The sequence below is a fragment of the Lepidochelys kempii genome, chromosome 21 (assembly GCF_965140265.1).
Source record: "Lepidochelys kempii isolate rLepKem1 chromosome 21, rLepKem1.hap2, whole genome shotgun sequence".
Lineage (NCBI taxonomy): Eukaryota > Metazoa > Chordata > Testudines > Cheloniidae > Lepidochelys > Lepidochelys kempii.
Window position 1 is genome coordinate 14829231 of NC_133276.1, and position 24586 is coordinate 14853816.

Genomic DNA, 24586 nt, shown 5'->3' on the forward strand with positions numbered 1-24586 from the left:
AAGAGCGACTGAGTGGCAAAGGCTTTGTAGTGCCATATGCCCTGTTGATCCTCTGTCGAGCAAACCAAAGCTAATTAGCATCTTCCCTGGCGCACAGGGCACCGGGCGGCTGGGGCCGGGGAAGGAATGTGTTTGGAGACGTGACTCAGCATGACAGACTCGGGGTTCTGGATCCAACCCAGCCAGCAAAGCACTGACACATGGAAAGGAGGTGTCCACAGATCCCATTCGCCACCACCACGCACTGGGAGCTGATGTTCAGTTCCACCATGTCTCCGAAGTCCTTTCCCGAGTCACTGTCTCTTGAACTTCACATTGGGGTGGCTCCCCCCCCACAGTGATATCCTGCTCCGGCTACAGATTGCATGGCAGTGCACAGTCCAGATCCCCAGTGGGATTTAGGCACCTAGCTCCCATGGGTTTCTCTTTGAGGATCTGGGCCCAGGGGCTTGTAGACAGAGGGAAACTGATGAGCAGAGCTATTCAGCAGTGGTCACTTTTATTCTGGAATGGTGTCCACGCGGGGGAGTTATTCCGGAATAGCTATGCTGGTCAATTTCCCCTGTGTAGACAAGGCCTTAGCGGTTGCTTGAATTTCCCCAAGTGGGTTTCATATTCCAGGACCTTTTGGTATGTACATTCATCCCCAATCCACATATTATAGAGTGATAAGAAGAATTTCTGCATGTACCTAGCACCTTTCATCCAAGGATCGAAGTCAAAATTACAGCCCCAAACATTCCAATATAGTACAGCCCCATGATTCCCGGGCTGCTCAAGCGTCCCAACATCAAAGGGAATGTGGACTTCCCCTCCAGTCCAACTGCACTGCCCAGCCGTGCTTCAGACACAGCCAGGACGCCACAAAGCTGGTGGCGGCAGGTCGGCCAGAGGGATAGGAACCGGCTCCAAGGCAGTATCTACCCAGCCATGAAACACCTGCGGCTGGCTCGTGTTAGCTGGCTCTGACTTGGGCTGCAGGACTGTAACACTGTGGCGGAGATCTGGGGCTTGGGCTGGCGCCCAGGCTCTGGGAACCTGCATGGAGGGAGGGTCCCAGGGCCCGGGTTTCAGCCCAAGCCCAAACATCTACATGGCAATTTTGCTGCCTGAGCCCCGCAAGCCTGCTGGCCTGAGCCAGCAGCGGGTGTCCCATTGCTGTGTAGACATACCCCACAGCCAGGGCAAAAAGAGCCAGTGTGAATCCTTGCCCTCCTGAACCTGGCCACTTTCCAGTCTCTTTCTGGCACGTTAAAGCTATGCAGGGATGCTCCCAGCTTTGTCTATGGACAATGAAAAGCGAGGAGTAGGGAGCGCTGCTGAAAGAACAGACAGGCAAGTGCAGGGAGACCCTCTGGAACCTGTTGCAACCGCGTCAGAACCCACGATCCACAGGTGGGGCTGCGAAACTTCGCACTGATGTTCAGACCCTGCCTGGCTAAGCGCCAGGTTGATGCCTGAAGAGTTGAAATAAGATCTGAGACCTCCTAGCTTGTTTCACAAGAGTCAGGGTTTGACCACCCCCTCTGCTGCCCTGGCCAAGCTCCAGTCTAACTATAGTCCATGGGTCCTTTCAGCAGTATAAAGGGTCCCCATTCACTTTCCTCACTGAAGCGGAGAGACATTGCTTTTCCACAAAGCTTCTGGCTTCCAGCCCCAAAGTGGCTGCATTTCCCTGGAGGGTGTAATGACTTCCTCTGGCCTGTAAGGGTCTGTAAGGGGAAGCAGTATAAGGCTGTTACCTCTCTTCTTCTTAGCAGGTATATATTACCCCCAAATTGTTGTTAAGACAGTTTCGAAAAAGACGTTTTAAATTAAGGAGCCCAGATCTAGGGATGAAAAGCACTATATGAGAGTTCATAGCTCACTTACAGCACGTTTCAGCAGCAGCAGATCTCAAAGCGCTTCACAAAGGAGGGCAGTATCATTATCTGTATTTTACAGGTGGGGAAGCTGAGGCACATAGAGGGATGCTCTGTGGGAAGGAGGCTATAGAAAGAGAAACATCTATGAATGGCAATAGCACGTTAGCCTAACCCGTGTGCAGAGAATTACTGGGATGGATTTTACTCCATCTGATATCATTCTCTATAGCTCGTGTTGTGGCATGTTCTCATCCCCCCATCAATAAATCAAGACCTCCAGCTTTCATGTTTTTGTCACTAATAAACCCTGAATTGTTTGAGACATGAAAAAGGAACAATGCACTCGCCCAGCAGTAGCTGGGAGACACATCCTCCCGCAGGACTGGGCATGCAAAGACATGTACGGAATTGGGAATAGCTCCGCCAGCTTCACAATTAGAGCTGGTTGAAAACCAGAATGTGCATCCAGCGGAAAATGCCCAGATTTTGAACCGTTCCATCCCAAATCGGGGCATACATTCGGGATCTCGGAATTGTTTGTGGTTTGAGATCAGCTGATGAAAAATACTGCATAGGCGCTGTTCACTGTTATAGAGCACTTTTCATCCATAGAGCTCATGCGTGCTCCAAAAATATTTCTTAAGGCCTTATGGAAACATAAGAACAGAGGATGGGAAGGGAATTCCTGGGTCCCTGAGTTCAGTCCCCCCTATCACAGGCAACCTCATCATATCATCCCATTCATAAGCTTATCAAGCTCCACCTTAAGACCAGTTCGCTGGTTTGCCCCCACTACACCTACTCGGAGTCTGTTCCCAAACCTGCCTCCTCTGATGGTTAGAAACCTTCTAATTTCCAGCCTAAATCTGCTCATGGCCAGTTTATCCCCATTTGTTCTTAACAGACTTATTGACTTTAAGATCAGAACAGAAGGGACCATCGTGATCATCTAGTTTGACCTCCTGCACGTCACAGGCCACAGAACCTCCCCCGCCCGCTCCTCTAATAGGCCCCAAACCCCTCGCTGAGTTACTGACGTCCTTTAAAGACTTCAAGTTACAGAGACTCCACCACTGACTCTAGTTTAAAGCAGCAAGTGACCCAGGCCCTACGCTGCAGAGGAAGACAAAAAAACCCAAACACCTGGGGCTCTGCCAATCTGACCCAGGGGAAAAATCCCTCCTCACCCCGAATCTGGTGATCAGCTAGACCCTCAGCATGTGGGCAAGACCCACCAGCCAGACACCTGGGAAAGAATCCTCTGGAGTAACTCAGAGCCTTTCCCATCTGGTGTCCCATCACCGGCCGTTGGAGAGACTTGCTACGAGCTGTCGTGGATGTGCCAGATGCCACTGTAGGCCGTCTCATCACACCATCCCCTCCATAAACTTATCAAGAACAGTCTTGAAACATTGCCCTTTAGCCTGCCCAGTTCTCCTCCCTCCCTGATGTTTCATTTCACATTGTATATTAGGTTCAGTTTTGACAGCCCCGATTCATTCCCCTTGTGTATGCAGCCCAGCGTGGCCTGTCACTTCATCTCAGCTGAGCACGGTGTTGCAAAGTGAACCTCTATTAAACACTAGCTCTGAATAGTGTGAGCTCTTAGCAGACTTTCCCCACTGCGCACATCGACCTCTTCCTCCCCAGGAGATACTTCCTTTCTTGTTCTCTCCCTTTGCAGCGGGCACAGCCCTGACCAGGCGGTGCTGCGCCCGGGGCTCACCTTCCCTTTGAAGGAAGGGAATGTTGTCAGTTAGCTGCCGTGGGGGGGACATTCTTTGCTGGAAACTATTCGGTCTCCCTGGGGTCTCTTTGTAGTGGGACCCGCGGCTGCTCTTATGGAGAGACGGCTCGTTCCAGGAGCGGCTCCTAACCTTACAGGTGTGTCTGACTCACTCCTCTCCCGGCGGGGTGGGGGTGGGGGCCTGCTTTTCATTTCAAAATCCCTCTGCTCTTCGAGGAGAGTTTAGGCAGCTACAGGAAGGATTCTGAACAAGGAGAAAGGGGGGAAGAACAGGGGGAGACTTGGAAACACTCCTCAGGAAACCTGCTTCTCTGGGCAAGGAGCCCAAAGAGAGCTGGCTCTGTAAGGGCCCGGCCCGCACTTGGAAAATGACTGACAGACCCGGGTCCCTGCTCTGCTCAGTGGGTTTGGCCCCCAGGACTGGCAGGGCCTTTGCAGACCAGGCTCTGGCGCCTAGCTGGAATTCAGCGTCAAGCCTCCCGGCCTGGTGTTTACCAGCGATGGGCGCTGGTACCTGCTGCACCAGCTCAGGTGGACCTGCAGAGGGGAGCCCACGGTGTCCTGAAGCCACGTCCTAAGGACATACAAACCACGCGCATGCAGACGCTGCCTGGGGGAGACAGGCCCCGAGCCCTGCTCCTTCGTCTCTCCTGCTTGAGCCAACAGAGGACCGCGTTGGTGGGAGCAGGTCCTGTGTCCCTTCGTTGTCCGGCCACCAGAGGGACAACTCACTGGCCTGCTCCCCACTCCTGACCCATCTCCTGTCCAAACCAAAACCTCAGCCAGCTTCTCTGACATCTCCTCATGAGCGTCCAGCCCTCAGCCTAAGCTCATCCTGGCCAAAACAGAGCTCTTCATCTTTCCCCTCTCCCTCCTTTCTAAGTCACCCCGGACAACGGCACCTGGGCATGGTCTTTGACTCGGTCCCCTTGCTAGATCCTCGCACCCAGGCCACGTGGAAATCCTCCCGCCTTTCCTCTCTGCCCAGCCAGCTCCGATCACCTCACACCTCGACGCCTGTGCCCTCCCCTTCTCCAGCACAATCCCTCCACAAGGCACTTGCATCCATTCGAAATGCCACACCAGAGCTCCCCGCCCTGGTTGGGTGCTTTGGCCACATCACCACATCACCACTTTTTGTGTATCCCTCCGCCAGCCCCTCACCCCGTCCCCCTTCCCTGCCACATCAAACACCACCTGTTCGTCTTCACTTTTAAGGCTCATCCCAGCCCATTGCCTCATGACTGGTTCTCTCATAGCTGCTGGAGAGATGCCCACTCCTGCCGCCACTCTGACAATGGTGCCAACCCCCAGCGCCCACTGGGAAAACTGTCCAAGAAGCACCTTCGTGCTCTTTCCCCTGGTGCCCTGCGGCGGTGGGGGGGGGGGAGCGCCCCATAAACCTCCACCAGGCACCTCCTGCCTCTTCACACTCTCCTTTGCTGGGATGCAGACAAGGCTCTCGACAATGGGGCGGCAGCTGCTGTGCCCAGATCGCTGCTCAGAGTGACCCCACTGTCCCCGGTCTGTGTGTTGTAATTGCTCACTGGCCGTTGTCTTGTGCCTCCACTGTGAGCTCTCAATGGCAGGAACTGCCTCTTTGCTGCATTTGACTCTGTGGCCGCAATCCTGCTAATAAGGGCAATGGGTGGGGCCCAGTCAAGCTCCCCATTGGCCCTGGGTGCCGAGAGAGAGAAAGGAGGCTCCCGCCATCCTATTCCTCCCAGGAAGGGTTGAGGTAGCAGGTGGGGGGATGGTTTTGCTCCAGCCTCAGCTGTTGAGCGTCTCCTGGTCCCTGACTCAGGCAGGTGCAGCAGGGGAGATGTATGCACGGGCCGCCCTCTGGCACCCTGGCTTCTGCCAAAATCAAAGAGCTTTTCAAAGCAAACCCTAAACTCCTTTAATCGCCAGGTAGAGCCCCTCCCGTGAAGATCTAAGGGCTTTGAGCTCAGGGTTTTCATTGCCCTGGGCAGATTTATGAGCTGCTTCTGCAAGGAGGAAAGGGAAGGAGGGAGGGAGAGGGAAGCTGCCATGCACTGCTTACCCTGGGAGGAGGGACCAGGACAGGCTGGCGGGCAGGAGAGAGGAGCCAGGGCTGCTGGGAAGGTGGAAATCCAAACCCACCACGCACCATGCTGTTGAGAGCAAGCGGCCCTTGGGGAGCATCCCAGCTGCAGCTGTACGTTCTCCGCTCAGACCTGACCCCTGGTCCATCAGTGCGAGCTTCAAAGCCTCCGAGCCCAGATCGACTGCTTCCCCCACAGGCTCAGAGCCCGAGCTCCCGCCTGAGCCGCAAGCCCCACAAACTCACATCTTGGACTCTCGCTGCTGCAGGCTGTGTCACCATATGCCAGGATGGATGCGAATGCATGTGGGATATAATTTTTTTAAAGAAAAAAGCACAAATAATCCAATTGCCCCCATGTCCATACTGAGGGGCTAGTACTAAGCAGAACTGTGCAAAATAACCAGTTTTTTGGTTTGGTGGCTGAACTGAAAAATGAAAAAAAAAAAAGTTTTGGGTCGATCCGAAGCAAAAAAATTCCATGTTTTGGGTGCACTGAAACATCAAAAAAACCTTCATTTGAGTCGACCAAAATGTTTCAATTGACACAAAACAAAATGTTTCATTCTGAGGTTTCTTAATTTGCTTTTAACTAAAATCGAGAACGTATTGTCTTCCCGAAACACAAGTCAGAAATAAAATTCTTGTTTCTCCAGCCGAAACAAATGGCCAAAATCCACCCGAACTCGCGAATGGTTTCAGTCAGCCCAAACCTTCATTTTTCTGTGAAAAAAGGTTTCACGTGAAACATTTCTCCCCGCACTGGTACCATGCTCATTTTAGAGAAACCGAGGTGCAGAGCTTGCTCTGCTCAGAGTCACATCCATGAGTCAGTTGCAGAACCCAGATCTCTCAACTGCTTCACCTTTGCTCTAATCACTATACCACGCTGTCTTCCAGACTACACTGCATTTTCTCTACACTGGCCCACTTGCTGTCAGGGAGGGAGGCCAGTCCTCGCCCACAGACAACCCGCCAACCTGAAGCATACGCTCACCAGCAACGACACACCGCACCATAGTAACTCTAACTCAGGAACAAATCCATGCAACAAACCTCGATGCCAACTCTGCCCACATATCTATACCAGTGACACCATCACAGGACCTAACCAGATCAGCCACACCATCACTGGTTCATTCACCTGCACATCCACCAATGTAATCTACGCCATCATGTGCCAGCAATGCCCCTCTGCTATGTACATCAGCCAGACTGGACAGTCCCAACGTAAAAGGATAAATGGACACAAATCAGATATTAGGAATGGCAATATACGAAAACCTGTAGGAGAATACTTCAACCTCCCTGGACACACAATAGCAGATTTAAAGGCAGCCATCCTGCTGCAAAAAAACTTCAGGACCAGACTTCAAAGAGAAACTGCTGAACTGCAGTTCATTTGCAAATTTGACACCATCAGCTCAGGATAAACAAAGACTGTGAATGGCTCGCCAACTACAAAAGCCATTTCTCCTCCCTTGGTGTTCACGCCTCAACTGCTAGAAGAGGGCCTCATCCTCCCTGATTGCACTAACCTCGTTACCCCTAGCCTGATTCTTGCTTGCATATTTATACCTGCCTCTGGAAATTTTCACTACATGCATCTGATAAAGTGGGTATTCACCCACGAAAGTGCATGCTCCAATAGGTCTGTTAGTCTATAAGGTGCCACAGGACTCCTTGCCGCTTTTACATATTTATTGGTAGTGGTCAACAATGTAACCAAACTGTCCCTGTCTGTGCTGTATTCTGTTAATTCAGAGATCAAAAGGACATCTTAACATTTAAATGAACTGTAAAGATAGGATATCACTGTATTCATCTGTCTTTGAAATGTATAGCAAATGATCTGCAAATGGTGGAAGAACAGATAATTGCCTTATGTTCATCAGTGGAGATAATTACCGGCGATGCTTAGGAAATGGGTCCACTTCAAAGTCCCCATGAGGCCTATTGCTCGCCAAAGGACTCCGAGCTGTCAAAGAAGGCCTGAAACTGTACGAAAAATTGCTTGGGTCCTGATCCTGTGATCTCAGATCTGCCTGAGGCTTCATGCAGGGGAAGCCGAAGCCATAAGGACTGAGATCCCAGCTCTGACTGGATTGCCCTGAAATATAAACATTGGACTATAACCAATGGACTATTTCTGAAAGAACTCTTGGCATCTACAAAGCTCACCATCTCTGCTATGAATCTGAAGCTCAAGATTGTACTTATGTCTGTATGTACACTGATCTTTTAACCATACTCTCTCTCTCTTTTCTTTTTTAATAAATTTTAGTCTAGTTAATAAGAATTGGCTGTAAGCGTGTATTTGGGTAAGATCTGGAATATTCATTAACCCGGGAGGCAATGTGGCTGATCCTTTGGGATTTGTAGAACATTTTTTATACAATGAATAATATTTTCAGTAATCCTCATCATATTTGATTTGGGTGTCTCGGTGGAGGCCTGAGGCTGGGTTATTTTAAGGCAGTGGTTCTCAAACTTTTGTACTGGTGACCCCTTTCACATAGCAAGCCTCTGAGTGTGACCCTCCTCCCCTTATAAATTAAAAACACTTTTTTATATATTTAACACCATTATAAATACTGGAGGCAAAGCGGGGCTTGGGGTGGAAGCTGACAGCTTGCGCCCCCTCCCCCAATGTAATAACCTCGCAATCCCCTGAGGGGTCCCGACCCTCAGTTTGAGAACCCCTGCTTTAAGGGAACTGTGTTGTTGACTTCTGGATAACCAGTAAGGTATTATAGAAGCTGTTTTATGCTGTCTTGGTAAATCTAAGTATTGGAATATCCACCAGTTTGGGGGATTGTCTGCCCCATTCTTTGCAGTTCACTCTAATTGAGTGACCTCAGTTGGCTCCCCTTAGGACTCCGGTCATACAGAGTAGCATCCAAACCATGCTAGGTGTTGTATTTATGGAAGATAAGGTCCCTGCCCCAAACAGCTTCCACTCCAGGATAAATGAGAGCTACAACATCTGCGGGAGTGGTAGGATAAGCACACAACAGGGAAGGAAATAAGTGTAGATGGTTGGAGAATGGGACTTTTATCCCACATTTCAAAATCTTCTTTTATTCCAAATTGGGACCAAATACAAAATCTCTCAATTTACAGCGGAACAATTCTGAAATATTTTGTTTCGGAAATATCAAAACAAAAATTGAAATGTTTTATTTCAATTATGTTGAAACATAAAATAATAATCTCTAATATAAAATATGTGTCAGTATAATATATTACGATTAATTAAAAGTTTAGGAAAGGGTGTTTTTTTTTAAAGTGAAAATGAAATGAAATCAGAATGTCAGAATGGAACAGAATGAAACAAGAAAACCAGAACAAAATACTCCTTTTGGAGTCAAACTTTTTTTTAAAAAATCCATTAAAAAAATTCATTGAAATTGACATGTTCTTGCAAAACATTTCAATTTTGACGGAGTTGCATTTTCTGAGGGAAAACTTCTGTCAATTTTTTTCGACCACTTCTAGAAATTAGCTCACCCAACAGCTGAATTGTTAAGTTTATGTCTTGCTACAAAAGTCAATTCAGAATTCAATTCGAGCATTTTCTTTGAAGAATTGGTGATAGTCCGTGTTTCATGGAGACTGATCTCTTGATTGTGCAACTCCTTGGCAAATTCAGCATCTTCCCATCATGCCCCCTGCTAATTCTCCCGCATCCTGCCTGATCCATTCAGGGATATCACAAGAAGAGATGGGCAACATTTTTCTGACGGCACTTTTCTTCGCTGGCTTTGCAGATCCAGATAATCTAAAACACGGTGCGAATTCATGTCAAATTCGCCAAATTGTTTCAGTTGAAACAAAACAGTGTGAAAAAGTCAAAACATTTCAATGTTTGGACTCAAAATGACTTTGTTTCAAATTTCACATGCATTTTATGTAGTTAGTTAAAAAGGAAAAACCCCTCAGAAATGAAATGCTAACTTTTGGATTGAACTACATTGTTCATTTGACCTCAATCAACTTTTTAAAAACTTTTTCATTTCCCCGAAGAATTCAATTTCTTTCTCTCCCTCCCCCCGCTCCCAATTTTTCAGTTCAGCCACCCAGTTGCCGAATCGGTTATCCTCATCCCCTACCTGCAGCAACTCATGACTGTGATTGCGGGGGATGGGACGGTGGGACTTCCCCAATTCTTTGGCAGCCAATCAGCACCTCCCAGAGTCTTGAGAGCCGCCCTAGACCAAACCCTTAGCTAAATGCCAAGCTGCCAGGAGCTAAGAATCCTGGCTACTGTATGGCTGATGAGGGAATCACTTGAGTCCTAGTTGATAAATAAGGCCATTTAGAAGCACATGCCCAGCAGCTGTGGTTTTGGGGTTATTTTTTGGTTCCTCTTACAAGCCCACTTCCCAGACAAAGGCAGATCATTAAGAACAAAAACAAATCTATTGGCTTTGGGGTAGGGGAGACAGAATGAGAAACGACAATGTATTTCGGGTTGGTTTTGGTCTAGGCTCTTCAGGGAGTCAAAACAGCTGAAGTTCATTATCTGTTTATTACCAGTCATTGCCTTTGAAGGCGGGTCTCCCCCCGCAGCCTGCCGCGCTGCAGGGCTGGGAATGGCAGGCCCAGTTCGGTTTGATTCAAGCTGCTTTGACCCGCCGGGGCGCAGATTTCCGCAGCTGCCAAGATCCCCCTGGCATTTCCCGATGCTGCCAAGGTCCTTGGGCACCACAGATGGGCAAAGAGCATCTTCCCACGGAACTGCACTCCACAGAGCAGCACAAGGCAAGAGGGCCCGGATCCTCAAAGCTCTTTAGGTGCCTAAGATGCAAGACTCAGACACAAGGCCCACGTTGTTCCTCTGTGCGCCCAGACAACCTGCCCTTCCCTGTCATAGTATCATAGAATATCAGGGTTGGAAGGGACCTCAGGAGATCATCTAGTCCAACCTACTGCTCAAAGGGGGACCAATCCCCAATTTTTGCCCCAGATCCCTAAATGGCCCCCTCAAGGATTGAACTCACAACCCTGGGTTTAGCAGGCCAATGCTCAAACCACTGAGCTATCCCTCCCCCCAAAGGCACAGAGGCTTCTGATCTCCTAGGGTCACTCCTTGGTGATGACAGTTGTTGCTCAGAGGTGTGCAGAGGGCATGGGCTGGAGGGTGTCTGTTTTCATGGCCAGTCCAGCCAATCGAGGCGGGGAGACTGATGGGTCATTACAGCCACTCTGATGCCTGGTCTCCAGAGGGCAGGCAGTGGCCGCAGCATATTTGAGTGCTGATTACAGCAGAACAGATTATAGACAAACCTGCTGGCGACTGTTCGTTCAAACACACCGGGGAATGCCAGCTCGAGCACGCTCCTTCCCCTTGCCTCTGTCCTAACGTCGGAGCCCACAAGTTGCACCGAAGCTCAAATGCATCCATTTCTAATGCTGAATCCTGCTGTCATGCTTGTATATTGCACTGTGACAATGAGTAAACGCACATTGTCCAATCAGGGAACAGCGTCAAGGATGCCTGACCTCCGAAACTAACCAGCACAGCACAAGTTAGGAAGAGCCACAGTGATCTGCAGGCCAGCTGGGTAAATTTATGAATCCATTTCCAATGAAGAATGCTGCAATCTGTCCGTTAACGCGAGAAGAGGTGCTGTCCATGCAAAAACTTACAAGAGGTAAATGATTTGCTCAGCTCTAGTAATTTATCCTAGAACATAAGAACAAAGCAACAAATCTGCCCAGTCTAGTCTGCTATCTAAGTCTCCTGATTTAAGCGGGTGTAGAAGCAGGTCTCATGTGGGGTGCCAAGAATCAAACACCAATTTGGTGACTGAATCAGAAACAGAATCCAGCTGTCCTGACTCCCAGGCTGCTGTTACAAGAGGCCTTCCCTTTAAACTCATGCAGTAGGAAGCTGAATGTGAATGTGAATCCTTCCTAGCAGCAGGCAATAGGACCCCCTGGGACTGCGCCACAAGCAACCCACATCAGACTCACTTTAATCAATACTGTCTGCAAGACGGTGAGGCTCTTTGGATAATACAGATAACTGATGCAGCATTTCTACCCACTCAAAGGTGGGGATTTCTTATTACCCACCCCCAGCACAGATGGGGAGCCAAAAGCACAGAGCCACTGGGGGACTAAGCTAAGGGGACACAGCCGACAGTGGCAGAATCTGCACTAGATCCCAGCTCCCTGTCTAGTGGCCTACCCACTAGATCCCACTGCTTATCTTGTAAACTGCCCATTACATCAGAGATCTAGTGTTGGCTCAAGGCCCTGGGTTTAAGCTACATGACTCCCATCGAGGTCCCTGCATTTGTGTGCATGCTTGGGTGTGATGCACGGAAAATGCTTTTCTTCTGCGTCAGATTTCACTCCTTTCTTGTCCCAGAGGCCCTATTCTGGGGCTGCGTATGAGTTACTCCCACTGGAGTCAAGGGGACTTACTCATATCCTATGGGAGGAGAATCCAGGCCCCAGCACTCAAAAACATTCCTTTTAATTCCTTTATAGCAGCCACACCTCACCTTGCAGCCAGGCTCCCAGCGCAGGTCTCGTTTCCATAGGGAAGGCTGCAGAATGAGAGACTTACGGATTTCTGGCAGCATGAGCCCAGAAATGGCATTTCCTGACCCACCCGGGGACAGGAGAAAAGCTCACGCACAGAGCCAGCCTTTCAAAGGGTCACATGCCCTCTGGTTTCCTCAGCAGCCTGACCCACTCTGATTTGGATCCGTGGCTCTGCAGTAGAGGGATCATACCTCTGTGCAAACTGACTGAGCTACACACTGACAGGAGAGACAAAGTGGATTTCCGGACGCTCGGGAAATCCTGCCTTGTCATGACTCACGGCAGCATGTGTGTCGCTATCTAGGGTACTAATCTGGGCCCCATTACAGTAGTATCTGAGGGCCCGGGTTTACCCTAACACGCTCCTGGGCAGCAGGGCACTGCTATTACACCTATTGTACAGATGGGGAACTGAAGCCCAGCCAGGCTAAGGCACTAACCAAGGAGTCTATTGCTCTTCCGGAAATTGAACCCAAGTTCCCAAAAGCCTCGGCAAGTGCCGCCCCCACTGGCCCATCCTTGTAGTCGCCAAGCGACCCCCGGCCCCGTAGCGTGTTATCGGCATGTCTGCACTGCGGCGGGCAGTGACTCACGCTAGCTCGGGGACCAAGAGCAGTGCAGCCACGGCGTCGTACTTGGGCGGCTAACCCGCGCTGCGGCCCCTGCTGCTGTAGCTGGAAAGTTAAGCTCATGGCTGTTTGCGTGCGCTGTGGGCACGTCCCCGACGTCAGTGCTGACAGACTCCCAGTGACCGGGGAGACCGCGTCAGGCCATTCCCGAGCTCCCGGGGCACATTAGCACGAGCTGGGGCCCGTTTCCATTTTGCTGTGGGAAAACCCTTGGCTATCGGCTCCTTACCAAACGTCAGAGTGCCAGCAATGTGCTTGGGCTGTAATTGCCCCGGGCAGAGGCCAGAACAAGGCCTCGGCACCACTTACGTCCACACGCCTATTTACCGCTTCTGGGCTTAGGTGACGGCGAGATTGGAAGCAAAGACCGTCTTTTCGTTCTGTGTTTGTAAAGCCCCCAGCACCGTGAGGTCCCAGTCCACGGCTCAGGCTCCTAGGTGCTATAGCAATGCAAATAGGAAACACCGATACGCCTTGGGCTGGCCCGCCGGGCAGGGCCGGCTCTCTCCTGGTGCTGCGAGTAGCAAAAAATGAGACAGTCCCTGCCCCGCACCGTCTTCACAAGCTGCCCCCAACAGCTTCACCCACCTGCGTTTGGGAGTGGGGTTTGCATTAGGTCCGGAGCCCCAAGCCCTTCCCTCTGTGGGGGGCTTTCCCTTCCCCGCAACACTCGGTGCTGCATTTCCCCTTCAGGGAGCAGACAGGCAGCCTATGCTCAGGCCAGTGCTTATGCAACCTGTTGGTGTGGCTAGAGGCATCCGTGCACCAAATGGCTACTGCTCTCCCTCCCATCCCTGTTCCCTCCCCCTTCCCCCCCCCCCCCCGCAGCGGCCCCACTTCAGGAATTCCTGCTACGTGCGAGGTGGGCACTCCTCAGTGGTAGTCAAATTAGTCTAGGGTCTTCATTTCACCTCTAACAGCTAGTCAGGCCCCGGCAGCTCGGAGCTGGAGTGATTGGCTGTGTGTTAGCAAGAAGGCCGTGGTTTGGCCTGAGTCCTATTTGTTTCCCCTCTAAGTACCATGGGAGCTTCCCACTGCATACACAGCCCGTTCCTGGGAGGACCAGCGAGGAAATGTTTACCATCCATCAGGGGAACAGTTCTGTGGTGTACTGGAAACTGGTTAAAAATGACAAGCTGTTCTGTGAGATGTGAGGGATTCCTGGTCCTGCTCACAGGCAAGGGGGCGGTGAGGGAAGCTGTGGACTTTGGGTCCACCAAGTCAGTCAGCAGACAGCCCTTGGAAAGAGTCTTTTTAAAGCAAAGTGGGGTGAGTTGGGACTCGCTCCTCAGGGAGCAGCCTGTTTTGTCTCTCTCTGTTTTCAGGTTCTCATGCGTTATCGGTCTGGATTCTGAGAAATAAAGCAGGGTTATGTTGCAACCCTCCAGCGAGAGTGTTCACGTGTTTATCTCGGGGTGCATGGCGTGAGCCTAACAGCCTCTCCTTGCAGACAGGCTGAGGCTGTGTTTCTGTCTCAGCAAGGTCTTGCCAGGCAGTACGTTCACCACGTTTCCTTTCCACAGCCAATGAGAAATCAGCAGGGGCAAGTTATTCAGGGAGGCTGGAAATCTCGTCTACCTCTGTTTTCCAGCCAGCCCTGCGACAGGGGGTTCGGCTCGTGCAAGCCAGGCTTGGTGGGGCAGGGGAAGGTCCTATACAAAGGCCACCCCCTTGGGCGGAGCTGCTCCTGAGAGGGGGTCTGGCTTCTTCGCTGGGGCTAGTACCCAAAGGGAGCAGGCCCTGAAGGGGCGCGTCACCTCAGCAGGGTGGCCCGCTGCAGCGCAGGGCAGAGGAGAGGAGTTTGGAAAGGTTTCACCGCTGAGCTGGAGCGGGGTGATATCTCCGTGCCAAGCCTCTACTCCGGGGCATAGCGTGGGATGACTGTGCCTCCAGGGGCTGGCACGCCCCCGTGGACTTCCCCAGGAGAGCTGGGAGCTGCCCGGAGGCTCTTGGCCAGATGGGGCGCATAGCCTTCGTGTTGGGGGCAGGGGCAGGACATCCTCCTCTAATGATTGAACGTAGAGAAACAAGCCATGCCCCGAGCCCCCCTCCTCACTGACGGAGGGGACAGGCAGACCAGGGCCTCCATGCGGGAATACACCCCACTGGCCAGCCGTACGTTCTGGGCTTTGCCCAACCTTAGCCGCAGCGAGAACTGCCCATCCCCGATCCCAGCCCTGTTGCTGGCCAGCATGGGCGGCTGATGAAAACGGGGAGGAGGGGGAATGCAAACTCAGGCGAGGTTGCTCCTGGCAGCAGGTTCCGCTTGAGGGATGTGACGAGGGGGTCCCCAGCTTTCCCTGCCCGGCTCCCCACGGCCCTGGAAGCAGCAACTGCAGAGCCGTGGGTGGGAGAACCTCAGAGAGCCTTTCCCATGGCGGGGAGAGGGCAGCGACGGTGGCGGCAGGGCTTCACATTCCCAGCAGGGCTGCTAAATTCCAGACGCCTGCTCAGAATCTCTAGGCCAGCTGAGAATGCGGCGGGGAGCTCCCTGCCCCACTCCCCATGGAGACAGCTCGGGCAATGAGAAGGCTTCTGTTTGGGGGGCCCTCAGAGATGCCACTAAAGCCCACGGGGGGCTGGGCTCCATGCTGCACCCAGGGAGCAGTGCTGCGATGGTGGATGTGTGGTGGTGGGTGGTAGGGTGATGGCACTGGGCTGAATGGCTGTCCCGGGCGGCCTGAGTTCAGAGAGGACTTTGGGGGAGATGAGGCAGGCTCTAGCCTGCCACCTGAAGGCCAGCACCAGGGCACTGCGTTTCTCCAGGAACTTGGCGGGGCAGAGACCGAGGTGGACTGGCCCCTCCCAGATCACCAGGCGAGCTTTCCCCCTCTGCAGCTGCTGCTACCTGGAGCAGCCTCCATCTAGCTGCCTCGGCTATCGGGAAATCAGGCTGCAGCCTTAGCCTTTCTCCCCATCACCCCGCTGCCACCATCCAGGAGCGGGACTTGGCAATCCCCATAGCAAAGACACTGCGAGAGACGGAGCTGTTGAGACGGAACAGCTAAGAGGACACAGTGGGCTGCCAGTGCTGACTCCCAGGCCCTGCTTTGATCGCCTTCGAGATGAAACATTTTAGGGATGGGGGCAGGACCTCAGACTCGTTGGTCCAGTTTCTCACCCTGCTGTCTGAGACGGAGAGCCTAATCACCTGGGGTTAATATAAAAACCCCTTAGCGTTGCCCTAGCCCCATTCCTCTAAGACAGTCAAATGCTCTGCAGAGGTGAACAGAATTAGTCTCATTATACAGGCAGGGAAACTGAGGCACAAAGCGGCGCCGGATAAAAGGTCCGAACGTTGGGTGTTGAACAGAAAACACCTGAATCTATGTCTAGCCACTCAAATGAGCCCCCTGAATTTTAGCCCTCAGGGCTCTCCCCAAAGTCTGGCCACTTATTTAGGTGCCTCAGTGTGGACTGAAGCCAGAAACGTTCACAAGGGCCCGGCCCAGCCCCCCCCCCCCCCCCCCACAGCCCGTGCCAGGTTTTCAAGAGAGCTCGATGTTGCTGAGCAGTTTGGAAAATCTGGCTCCACGTGTGGGTGCTGAGCCCTGGAAAATCCGGCCCTCAGTGACTTGCAGCAAAGCAGGTTACCCAGTGGCAGAGATGGGAGTAAAACCCAGCCCCCCCTAGTCCCCGACTGTAGCCACGAGCCCAGGGCATCTCCCATATTTACATTACAGGGTGTCATGTATTAATTTACAGGCTAGGCTCCGCCATCTGAAGCCTTTTAATCACGCAGCCAGCTTGCTGGCATTCTCCCGAGTCTCTGAGAGGCAGCACCAAGGGGCCAGACACTCTAGTCCCTCACATGATGGGGCCTGCAAGGTAAGTGCCAATAACTCCCCCAGACTGGCTTTGCCAATGGGGTGTTGGGCTCGGGATGTTACCATGCCCGCACGTTTCCTCCAAACTGCTGTCAATGGCGCCACCCCATGAGCAAAGTGGGCTAATGTTCGTACCAGGGAAATCCCTCAGCGAAGGGGCGAAGCAGTTAAAAAGACAATGACACCTTGGGATGGGCAGGATAGAAACTGATCGGCACAGCAGGGAAACAGCAGGACGCCAACAGTCAGGGGAAAGACTGACCTCATCCAGAAACAGCCTGGTTCTCAGAGGTGCTGAGCCACCTGCCGTGCCTGCGGGGGACCCAGTGACTATGACAATCAGGCCTAAAATGTCTTCACAACACCCCACAGGCTGCAATCCTCACCCCACTGCAAACAGCCGCCACATCAGCATGCCCACTCTGCTAGCGACTGCCCTGCTTGGCAGGGTCCTTCCCCCAGGGACCCTGCACTCCTCTGATTAATGTGGCTAAGGAGTTATGGAGAGTCTGACAATCCTATTAGAATAATGTTAGCCACCTACGTGACCCGGGCGGCGGCTAGTGCAAAGCGTGCATGGGCTAGCAGAGGCCCGGCAGCACCCTCCCTGCATCTACTGAGGAGGGGACCGTGTTCCTACAGAGGTTCTTAGCAGGAGAATGCACAAGTCCTGAAATGAATTAAAAGATGGAACGGGTCCCTGATGGGGCTTTACTTTGCCATCGCAATAGCACTGGTCTGCTGTGCTTACCATCCACCGCCCTGGGGACGCACGGGCCAAAGCTGGCATCCCTCATCCTGCAGTGCTTGTTTGCAGACAGAACCCCAGCTGGCTGCGAGGTGCTTAGGGTGAGATGCTTCTGCTGTAGGAGACACCTGAGGGTGACAGTCATGCTGCAGGGTCCCCACCTAAAGGTACATGCACCTTGCACTAGGCGTCTCCCTTGTATTTCCTGCTCACCGCTGAAAAGCATCCATTCTGAATGGGATCCCACACAGCCCTTCCCACCTGACTGCCAGTGAGAGACAGAGACACTGCAACAGGAGGGCTGAATGCCAACTCTGCCTCGGGCAAAAATGGACTGGGGAGAGGAGATGGCACCCTTCTCTAGCACCTTCCATCCAGGGCTCCCAAAGCACTTCACAACAGAGGGTCAGTATCATTATCCCCACCTCACAGAGGGGGAAACCGAGGCAGCAACCTGCCTGAGGAAATCAGTGGCAAAGTCTGAAATACAAGTCAGGGCTCCTGCTTCCTTCCTAAGCCTGTTGTTCTAGGCAATAGGCAAGACTGCCCTCTGCACTGACCGGGGTGCTCAGCATAACCCGCTGCTGTTTGCCAGGTACACAGTATGGTTTTTATGTTGACTACATTTCTCTGGCAGCCCTTCAGCTCTGTCCCTAAATTCAAAAGCCAAGCTCCTTCCCATCCTTTCTGCAGCACAAATTGTGAATACAGCTACAAAGTGTCTTTCCCAGAGAATGCCAAAGCCGACCTGTCTCATGCAGAGCAGGGCACCCAGTGGAGGTACCCAGCTGCCCTTCCAAGCCCTCCCTTGTAGAGCACGGGGAAGTTCTCAAGAGGGCAGGTTAGTCCCAGTCCTCTCCACAACTGGGACGTAAGCAGAGTGGAACCACTGGGACCATCCGTGGCGCTAGAAGTCAACCCTGCAAAATCCTCTTTGAACTGAGCCCTGTTGGGTACCCTGTGGCAACAGGGCTGGGCCAGCGCTTGGAAAATTAAGATCTTTGAAGTGAACCACCTGGTGAAACTTTATTATCCGTCTAAAACAGACAATTCCAACGCTGCTGGTGGCCAACCCAAACTGAAAGCCCCCAAAGCCATGGGTTATCACAGCCACTGAAATGTTTGACAGAAAGAGCCAGGACAGTTGGCGGTAATTGCTCAGTATAAATACTCCATTATGCTCTCAAACAATCAGAATCTGCCCAGCAAACCAGCTCCTCTGATCCGTTGCAATCAAGAAGCAAAGCATGCATAACATCACAGTATAAACAGCATTATGCAGAGGGGCATAGGGAGGAGGGGGGAGTTGGCTCAGCAGGTCCTGAAATAATAGCTGCCTTTTGGTTTTGTTTCTAATTTGCGGGAGAAATTTTATATCAGCAAAGTGTGGCCCCAAATTCCGAGCCCAAGCAAGCTGCAGCTGATTCTGGGGTGGGGGTGTCTATCCTTGTGCCCCAAGGACAGCCCTGGCCCTGCAAAGCAAATGACAGTTTGGTACTTACAGGTAAGCTGTTAAGGGGCTCAGGCTGACAGGGACTTGGGAGAGTCCCAGCTCTGAACAATCCACTGAGAGCATTATGCCATCTTCTTCACAGTGGCACTGAGGCGGGCATGCTGGCGCAGCACCTGGGTCCGTGGATGCTGCCTGGAGAGTGGCAGAGGAGGACAGAAAAGTGCACCAGAAGAAGAGCTTGTCCATCTTGGTCACAGCTGCAGCCCTCATGAGCTGGGTGAGGGTGGCTTGCACTGGCTCTGACTGCTCGGACAGAGTCTGACTTCTCAGACCCAGCAGGCACTGGATTCCCTGCACTCCTGAGTGTAGTAAAGATGCAGCCAGTGAAGGGGAGGCATTGTTGAATGATCTTGGTTATTGGGTTTCACGGGCTGGGCAGGGCAGGGGCGTGAGAGCCTCGGAGAGGAGGAGCTAAAGGAACTTTCTGCTCTCTCCCTCTCTCTCCCAGAGAGCTGGCAGGAATTTCATTCAAAGAGAAGAAGAAGAAGAAAAAAAACACCCCAACTAATAAAGACCTGTTTGTAGCTCCGGGACCCATGCTTTGTTTTGCAATGTTTTTGTGGGGTAGCAGTGCAGGGGCAAGGAAAGCCGACTCCTCCAGGAGAAAGTAATTTAAACGGGTTTGATCCTGCCCCAACGGCACTTCAAACACTGACCGGTATCCCTGAACCATGCCTTTGGAGGCACACGCGCTGGGGCTGGCTCCCTAAACCCAGCCTTCAGCTGGGAATTCAGGGGTTAACATTCAGGGGGATTAGTCTGAATAAGCCATGCTGTTGCCACCCAAAAACTGCACTGCTATCTATCTATCTTAGGTACTTCTATGGCTCCATCACCACAGAGCACCTCTTTACCCTCCACACCCTCCTGGGAGGCAGCGCAGTGTACAGATGGGAAACTGAGGCACAGGGAGACTAATTAACTTGCCTGAGGGAGGCTGTGACAAAGCAGGCAATTGAATCCAGGTCTCCTGACTCCTAGACTAGTGCCCTTATCACTAGGCCATCCTGCCTCCGCTCCTTCTCTGAGCTCACAATACCGCGTTTCATGTCAGATGACATCTCTCCTTTGATCAAGGACTGTGCCTTATGGCGATAAACAGACAACACCTGGAGAGCGGAAGCGATACGGTTATTCCTAAATGTAGTGTCGAATGCTACACGCTAGAGGTGAACAACAGAACCACAATGACCCCCACACACACACCCCGGAGACCACAGAAGCAAGTGTTGGACTCTTCTATCCACTGTGTTACTGAAGGGGGAACAGTTTGGCAAGACAAACAAAAACTAGATTTCACCTCCAAAAATTACAACCAGCCCTTCTCTAAACCCATTCCTGCAAGGAGCCTGACAGACAGAGGGAAATCACCCTGGGGATCTCCTCTGGGAGTCAGTTTCTTCAGGGGGGTTCCACACTCCCTCTTTTGGGGACTATAGTCTCAGGTTTAACTTGAGACTCGCCGAGGCTTCTCTGCTTTTCCCTGCTCACTCCCTCCACTGCCCGGAAAGTCAGAGCAACTCAAATGCCTCCTGCGCATGGGTTCCAGCTCCAAACTGCCCACAAAGCGACCCAACGCCTGCCAGACCGACGCGATGATGACCCCGGAGCGGGCAGCCCTGAGGCTGGAGGCGCAGGAGTGGAGAAAGAAGAATCCAGGCATGTGTTGCTGCAGAGAATCGCTGCGAACACACCTGCAGGTCCCACATCACCAGCTGGGTGCCGTGGTCAGAGTGAGAACTGGGAGCCTGGGGTCCACTACCTGTTTTTCCACCAATTCCCTGTGTCCTTACGTGAATCAATGCACCTGTCTGCGTCCTTGTTACTTCCCGGGAAAAGAGCTAGGAGAATGAGGCGGTCTGCAAAGCATGAGAGGCTTAAGCAGCCGACGCTGCACTTGGAGGGCTGATTGCAGCTCAGGGAGACACACTCGAACCTGCTTTAATCTCACTGGCTTGAGTCCTGGAGCAGTGAAGCCGCAGCGGCACTGGCTAGCTACCGAGTAATTCCCCAGGGCTCCAGACAGGCTCATGCAGACTGAGCGGCATAGCCCACGCTGTACGGCTTCGCTGCTAGATGAAAGCTAGTTAGCTTGGGCTCGGCTACTCCCCATGATTGCAGTATAGACCTACCCTGAGTAGCTTACCCAAGAGAAGGTCAAGAGATGCCTTGATCCCAGAATAAGTACCCTCCTGGGGAAAAGATTTCTGTTATTAGTGGGCTCTTCAATCTAGCAGACCAGGATAGAAGGAGATCCAATGGCTGGAAGTTGAAGCTAGACACATTCAAACAGGGAATACGTTTGCACATGTTTAATGGGGATGGCAATCAACCATTGGAACAACTTACTGAAGGGAATGCAGGATTCTTATCATCCCTGAAGACAAGACCGGGTATCTCTTTCTAAAACATCTGCTCGAGCTCAGTCACAAGTTGTGAACAGGGTGAGGAACCCCTGGCTGGGTTTGTCTGACCTGTGCTATGCAGGAGGTCGATTGAATGTATCTAATTTCCATGGGAGTTAGGTGCCTAAAGATCTGGGCCATTGGTCCCTTCTGGCCTTAAACTCTAAGGCCCCACTGAAGTCAATGGGAGCTTTGCCACAGACTTCTGTAGGGCCTGCATTTCACCCTTGAGATTTAGAAATTGATTTAATGGGAATAACACCACGTACATCACAGGGCATTTCTGAGGTTTCATTAATTAAACCTTTGCAAAGTGCTTTGACATCCCCAGCCACACAGGATTTAGATTAAAGGGAAAGAGCTATACAGGGAGGTGGGAACTCCATAATTAAAGGGTGAGCCAGGCATGCTTTCCTACAGCTTTGACTTGGACAATTGGTTTGGCTGGAAAATTGCCACATTTACTCAGGCGGCCAGTCTGGAGAATGCGCGCAACCCATTGGGAGTGCCAGGCCAGTCCCAACAACCCTGGCCAGAAAGGATGGATTCACCTAAGGTGTCTCTGTCTCCCTCTAGCTCAAAAATGGTTCATTACTGGCCCCTAAAACTTCTTGCCCAGTGAAATGTCCTTTGGGATCCAGCCGCTGGCTAGACTGGAAGAAAATAATTTGTGTTGAATTTGTGATTAATAGAGCTGATGGGAAATGCAGTTTCACTGAAACGTTTCCAGGAACGCGTCAGTTTTGACAAAATTTGTGCTGGAAACATTCTTCTGAAATGATTCAATTTGAAGGGGGAGGATTTAGTTTGGACTGTCTCATATTGTGTCAGCTTTTAATTTTTTTTAAACTGTCAATTCATGTTAATATCACATATTTCTACGGCCCTAGGATACTTTATAGAGAGATAATATTTGATAGTATATCGTACGGTTTCAACTGTATTAAAACGTTTGGAGGAGTTTATTTCAACGTTTCCTCAGTAAATTTAGGATTTGAAGACAAAAGGCAATTTCGAAATGAGATGGAAATTCTGTTTTCCGGCCAGCTTTAGTTAATGATTTCTGCTGTGCATAGTGGGGAGGGGGGGGGGGGGACGACACACTGACTGTAGTGGTAGCTCTGGGCCCAATCCACTCCCATTAACATACACAGATGTTTTTTGCCACTGGCTTTAGTGGAAGCAGGATCAGGCCCCCTGTATGTTTGTGTGTTGCCCTCTAGTGGCTGGCTGCGGCTTTTAGAGAGCAGAAGAGTGTTTCTAATAGCAGGCGGCAATCCAGGCTGGTCCCTTAGCTCAGCTGATAGGGCTCCTGTCTCACTCTTTGGTGTGCATAGATTATTAGAGAGAAAGAAATAGCCCCTTCACACGGAAGTTACAACCTCTACCCCTGACGTTTCAGTTGCGAGTCTGCCACAATTCCCTGTGCAATGTTGTTGTAGCCGTGTCAGTCCCAGGATATCAGAGAGACCAGGTGGATGAGGGAATATCTTTTATAGGACCAACTTCTGTTGATGAGAGAGACAAGTTTTAGAGCTGACACAAAGCTCTTCCTTGGGTCTGGGGAAAGTACTCAGTGTCATAGCTAAAAACAGGGTGAGGCAGATTGTTTTAACAGGCCACTTCACCTTGAATGGTCCCTTGAAATATGTATTAACGACTTATGCTAAACAGATATATTGGAATTGGAAACGGTGCAGAAAAAGGCAACAAAAGTGATTAGGGGTATGAAACAGCTTCTGTATGAGGAGTGATTAATAAGACTGGGACTTTTCAACTTGGAAAAGAGACAGCTAAGAGGGGGATATGATAACTGTCTATAAAATCATGAGTGGTGTGGAGAAAGTAAATAAGGAAGTGTTGTTTACTCCTCATAACACAAGAACTAGAATTAATAGGCAGCAGGTTTAAAACAAACCAAAGGATGTATTTCTTCACACAGCGCACAGTTAACCTGTGGAACTCTTTGCCAGAAGATGTTGTGAAAGCCAAGACTATGACAGGCCCTACAGAAATGCAGGCCCTACAGAAGTCTGTGGCAAAGCTCCCATTGACTTCAGTGGGACCTTAGAGTTTAAGGCCAGAAGGGACCAATGGCCCAGATCTTTAGGCACCTAACTCCCATGGAAATTAGATACATTCAATCGACCTCCTGCATAGCACAGGTCAGACAAACCCAGCCAGGGGTTCCTCACCCTGTTCACAACTTGTGGCTGAGCTCGAGCAGATGTTTTAGAAAGAGATACCTGGTCTTGACTTCAGGGATGATAAGTCTTTTTCAATTCAAAAAAGAATTAGATAAGTTCATGGAGAATAGGTCCATCAATGGCTATTAGTCAGGATGGCAGCGATGCAAAACCATGCTCCGAAGTGTCCCCAGTCTCTGTTTTCCAGAAGCCGGGAATGGGCGACAGAGGATGGATCACTTGATGATTCCCTGTTCTGTACATTTCCTCTGAAGCACCTGGGCTAGATGGACCATTGGTCTGACCCAGTCTGGCCATTCTTATGTTAATAGCTCTCCTGTCATGGGAGGGGGGGGGGAGAGGAAGAGGAAAGCAGGGTTGTTAGAGGGTTACAGGTTGTTATAATAAGCCATAAATCCAGAGTCTCCATTCAGTGCATAATTTTTAGTGTCTAGCAAAGGTTTATGCATTTAATCCCCCTAGCTCATCTTCTGAAGCATCGTGCAGGCTTTCTGTGAGGACAAGGACGGAAAGGTCAGACACAGAGTGATCACTTTGAGAAAAGTGTTCAGCCACATGTGTTTAATCATTTCCAGGAAAATTATAAGAGACAAAAAAAAAAAAAACCCCAACCCTGTGGCCTGTGGGGAATACTTTTCATAAAGCGAGCACAGGCTGCTTTCTCCCTTTCCCCTTCCTTCCTCCCTGTGATGGGAGAGGTGTTAACAGGCCATTTCACGGGTCCCTTGAAATATGTGTTAACTACTTATGCTAAACAATCGGTTCCACCCACTCTGTCACTCACCTTGTCTCTCTAGAAGAAAGAACAGGAGGACTTGTGGCACTTTAGAGACTAACCAATTTATTTGAGCATCAGCTTTCGTGAGCTACAGCTCACTTCATCGGATGCATAAAGTGGAATGTCTCTCTAGGATTCCCTGTGCTCTTTTTCTCACCACAGCAGCAGTTAGAGTGATGGTAGTCCTGCCGATGGGTGGCTAATTTAGCTGTCTAGGGACTGTGCATCTCTTTTAGGCTTGTGT

The 24586-nt window shown here is 51.1% G+C and overlaps 1 protein-coding gene across 3 annotated transcripts in view; it reads right to left on the bottom strand.

The window, feature by feature from the left end:
* The window catches only part of LGR6 (leucine rich repeat containing G protein-coupled receptor 6), a 205712-nt gene extending 186426 nt beyond the window's left edge, over positions 1 to 19286 (bottom strand). The window contains exon 1 of one of the 3 annotated variants that reach the window (XM_073320016.1): positions 18942 to 19286. In XM_073320016.1, coding sequence (XP_073176117.1) covers positions 18942 to 19162 — 221 coding nt within the window. In that variant the 5' untranslated portion in view covers positions 19163 to 19286. Of the gene's footprint in view, positions 1 to 5656; positions 5893 to 18941 lie in introns of those variants that run through there. The other 2 variants (XM_073320018.1, XM_073320017.1) reach the window with 2 other exon arrangements.
* Between the last annotated feature and the right edge of the window lie 5300 nt (positions 19287 to 24586).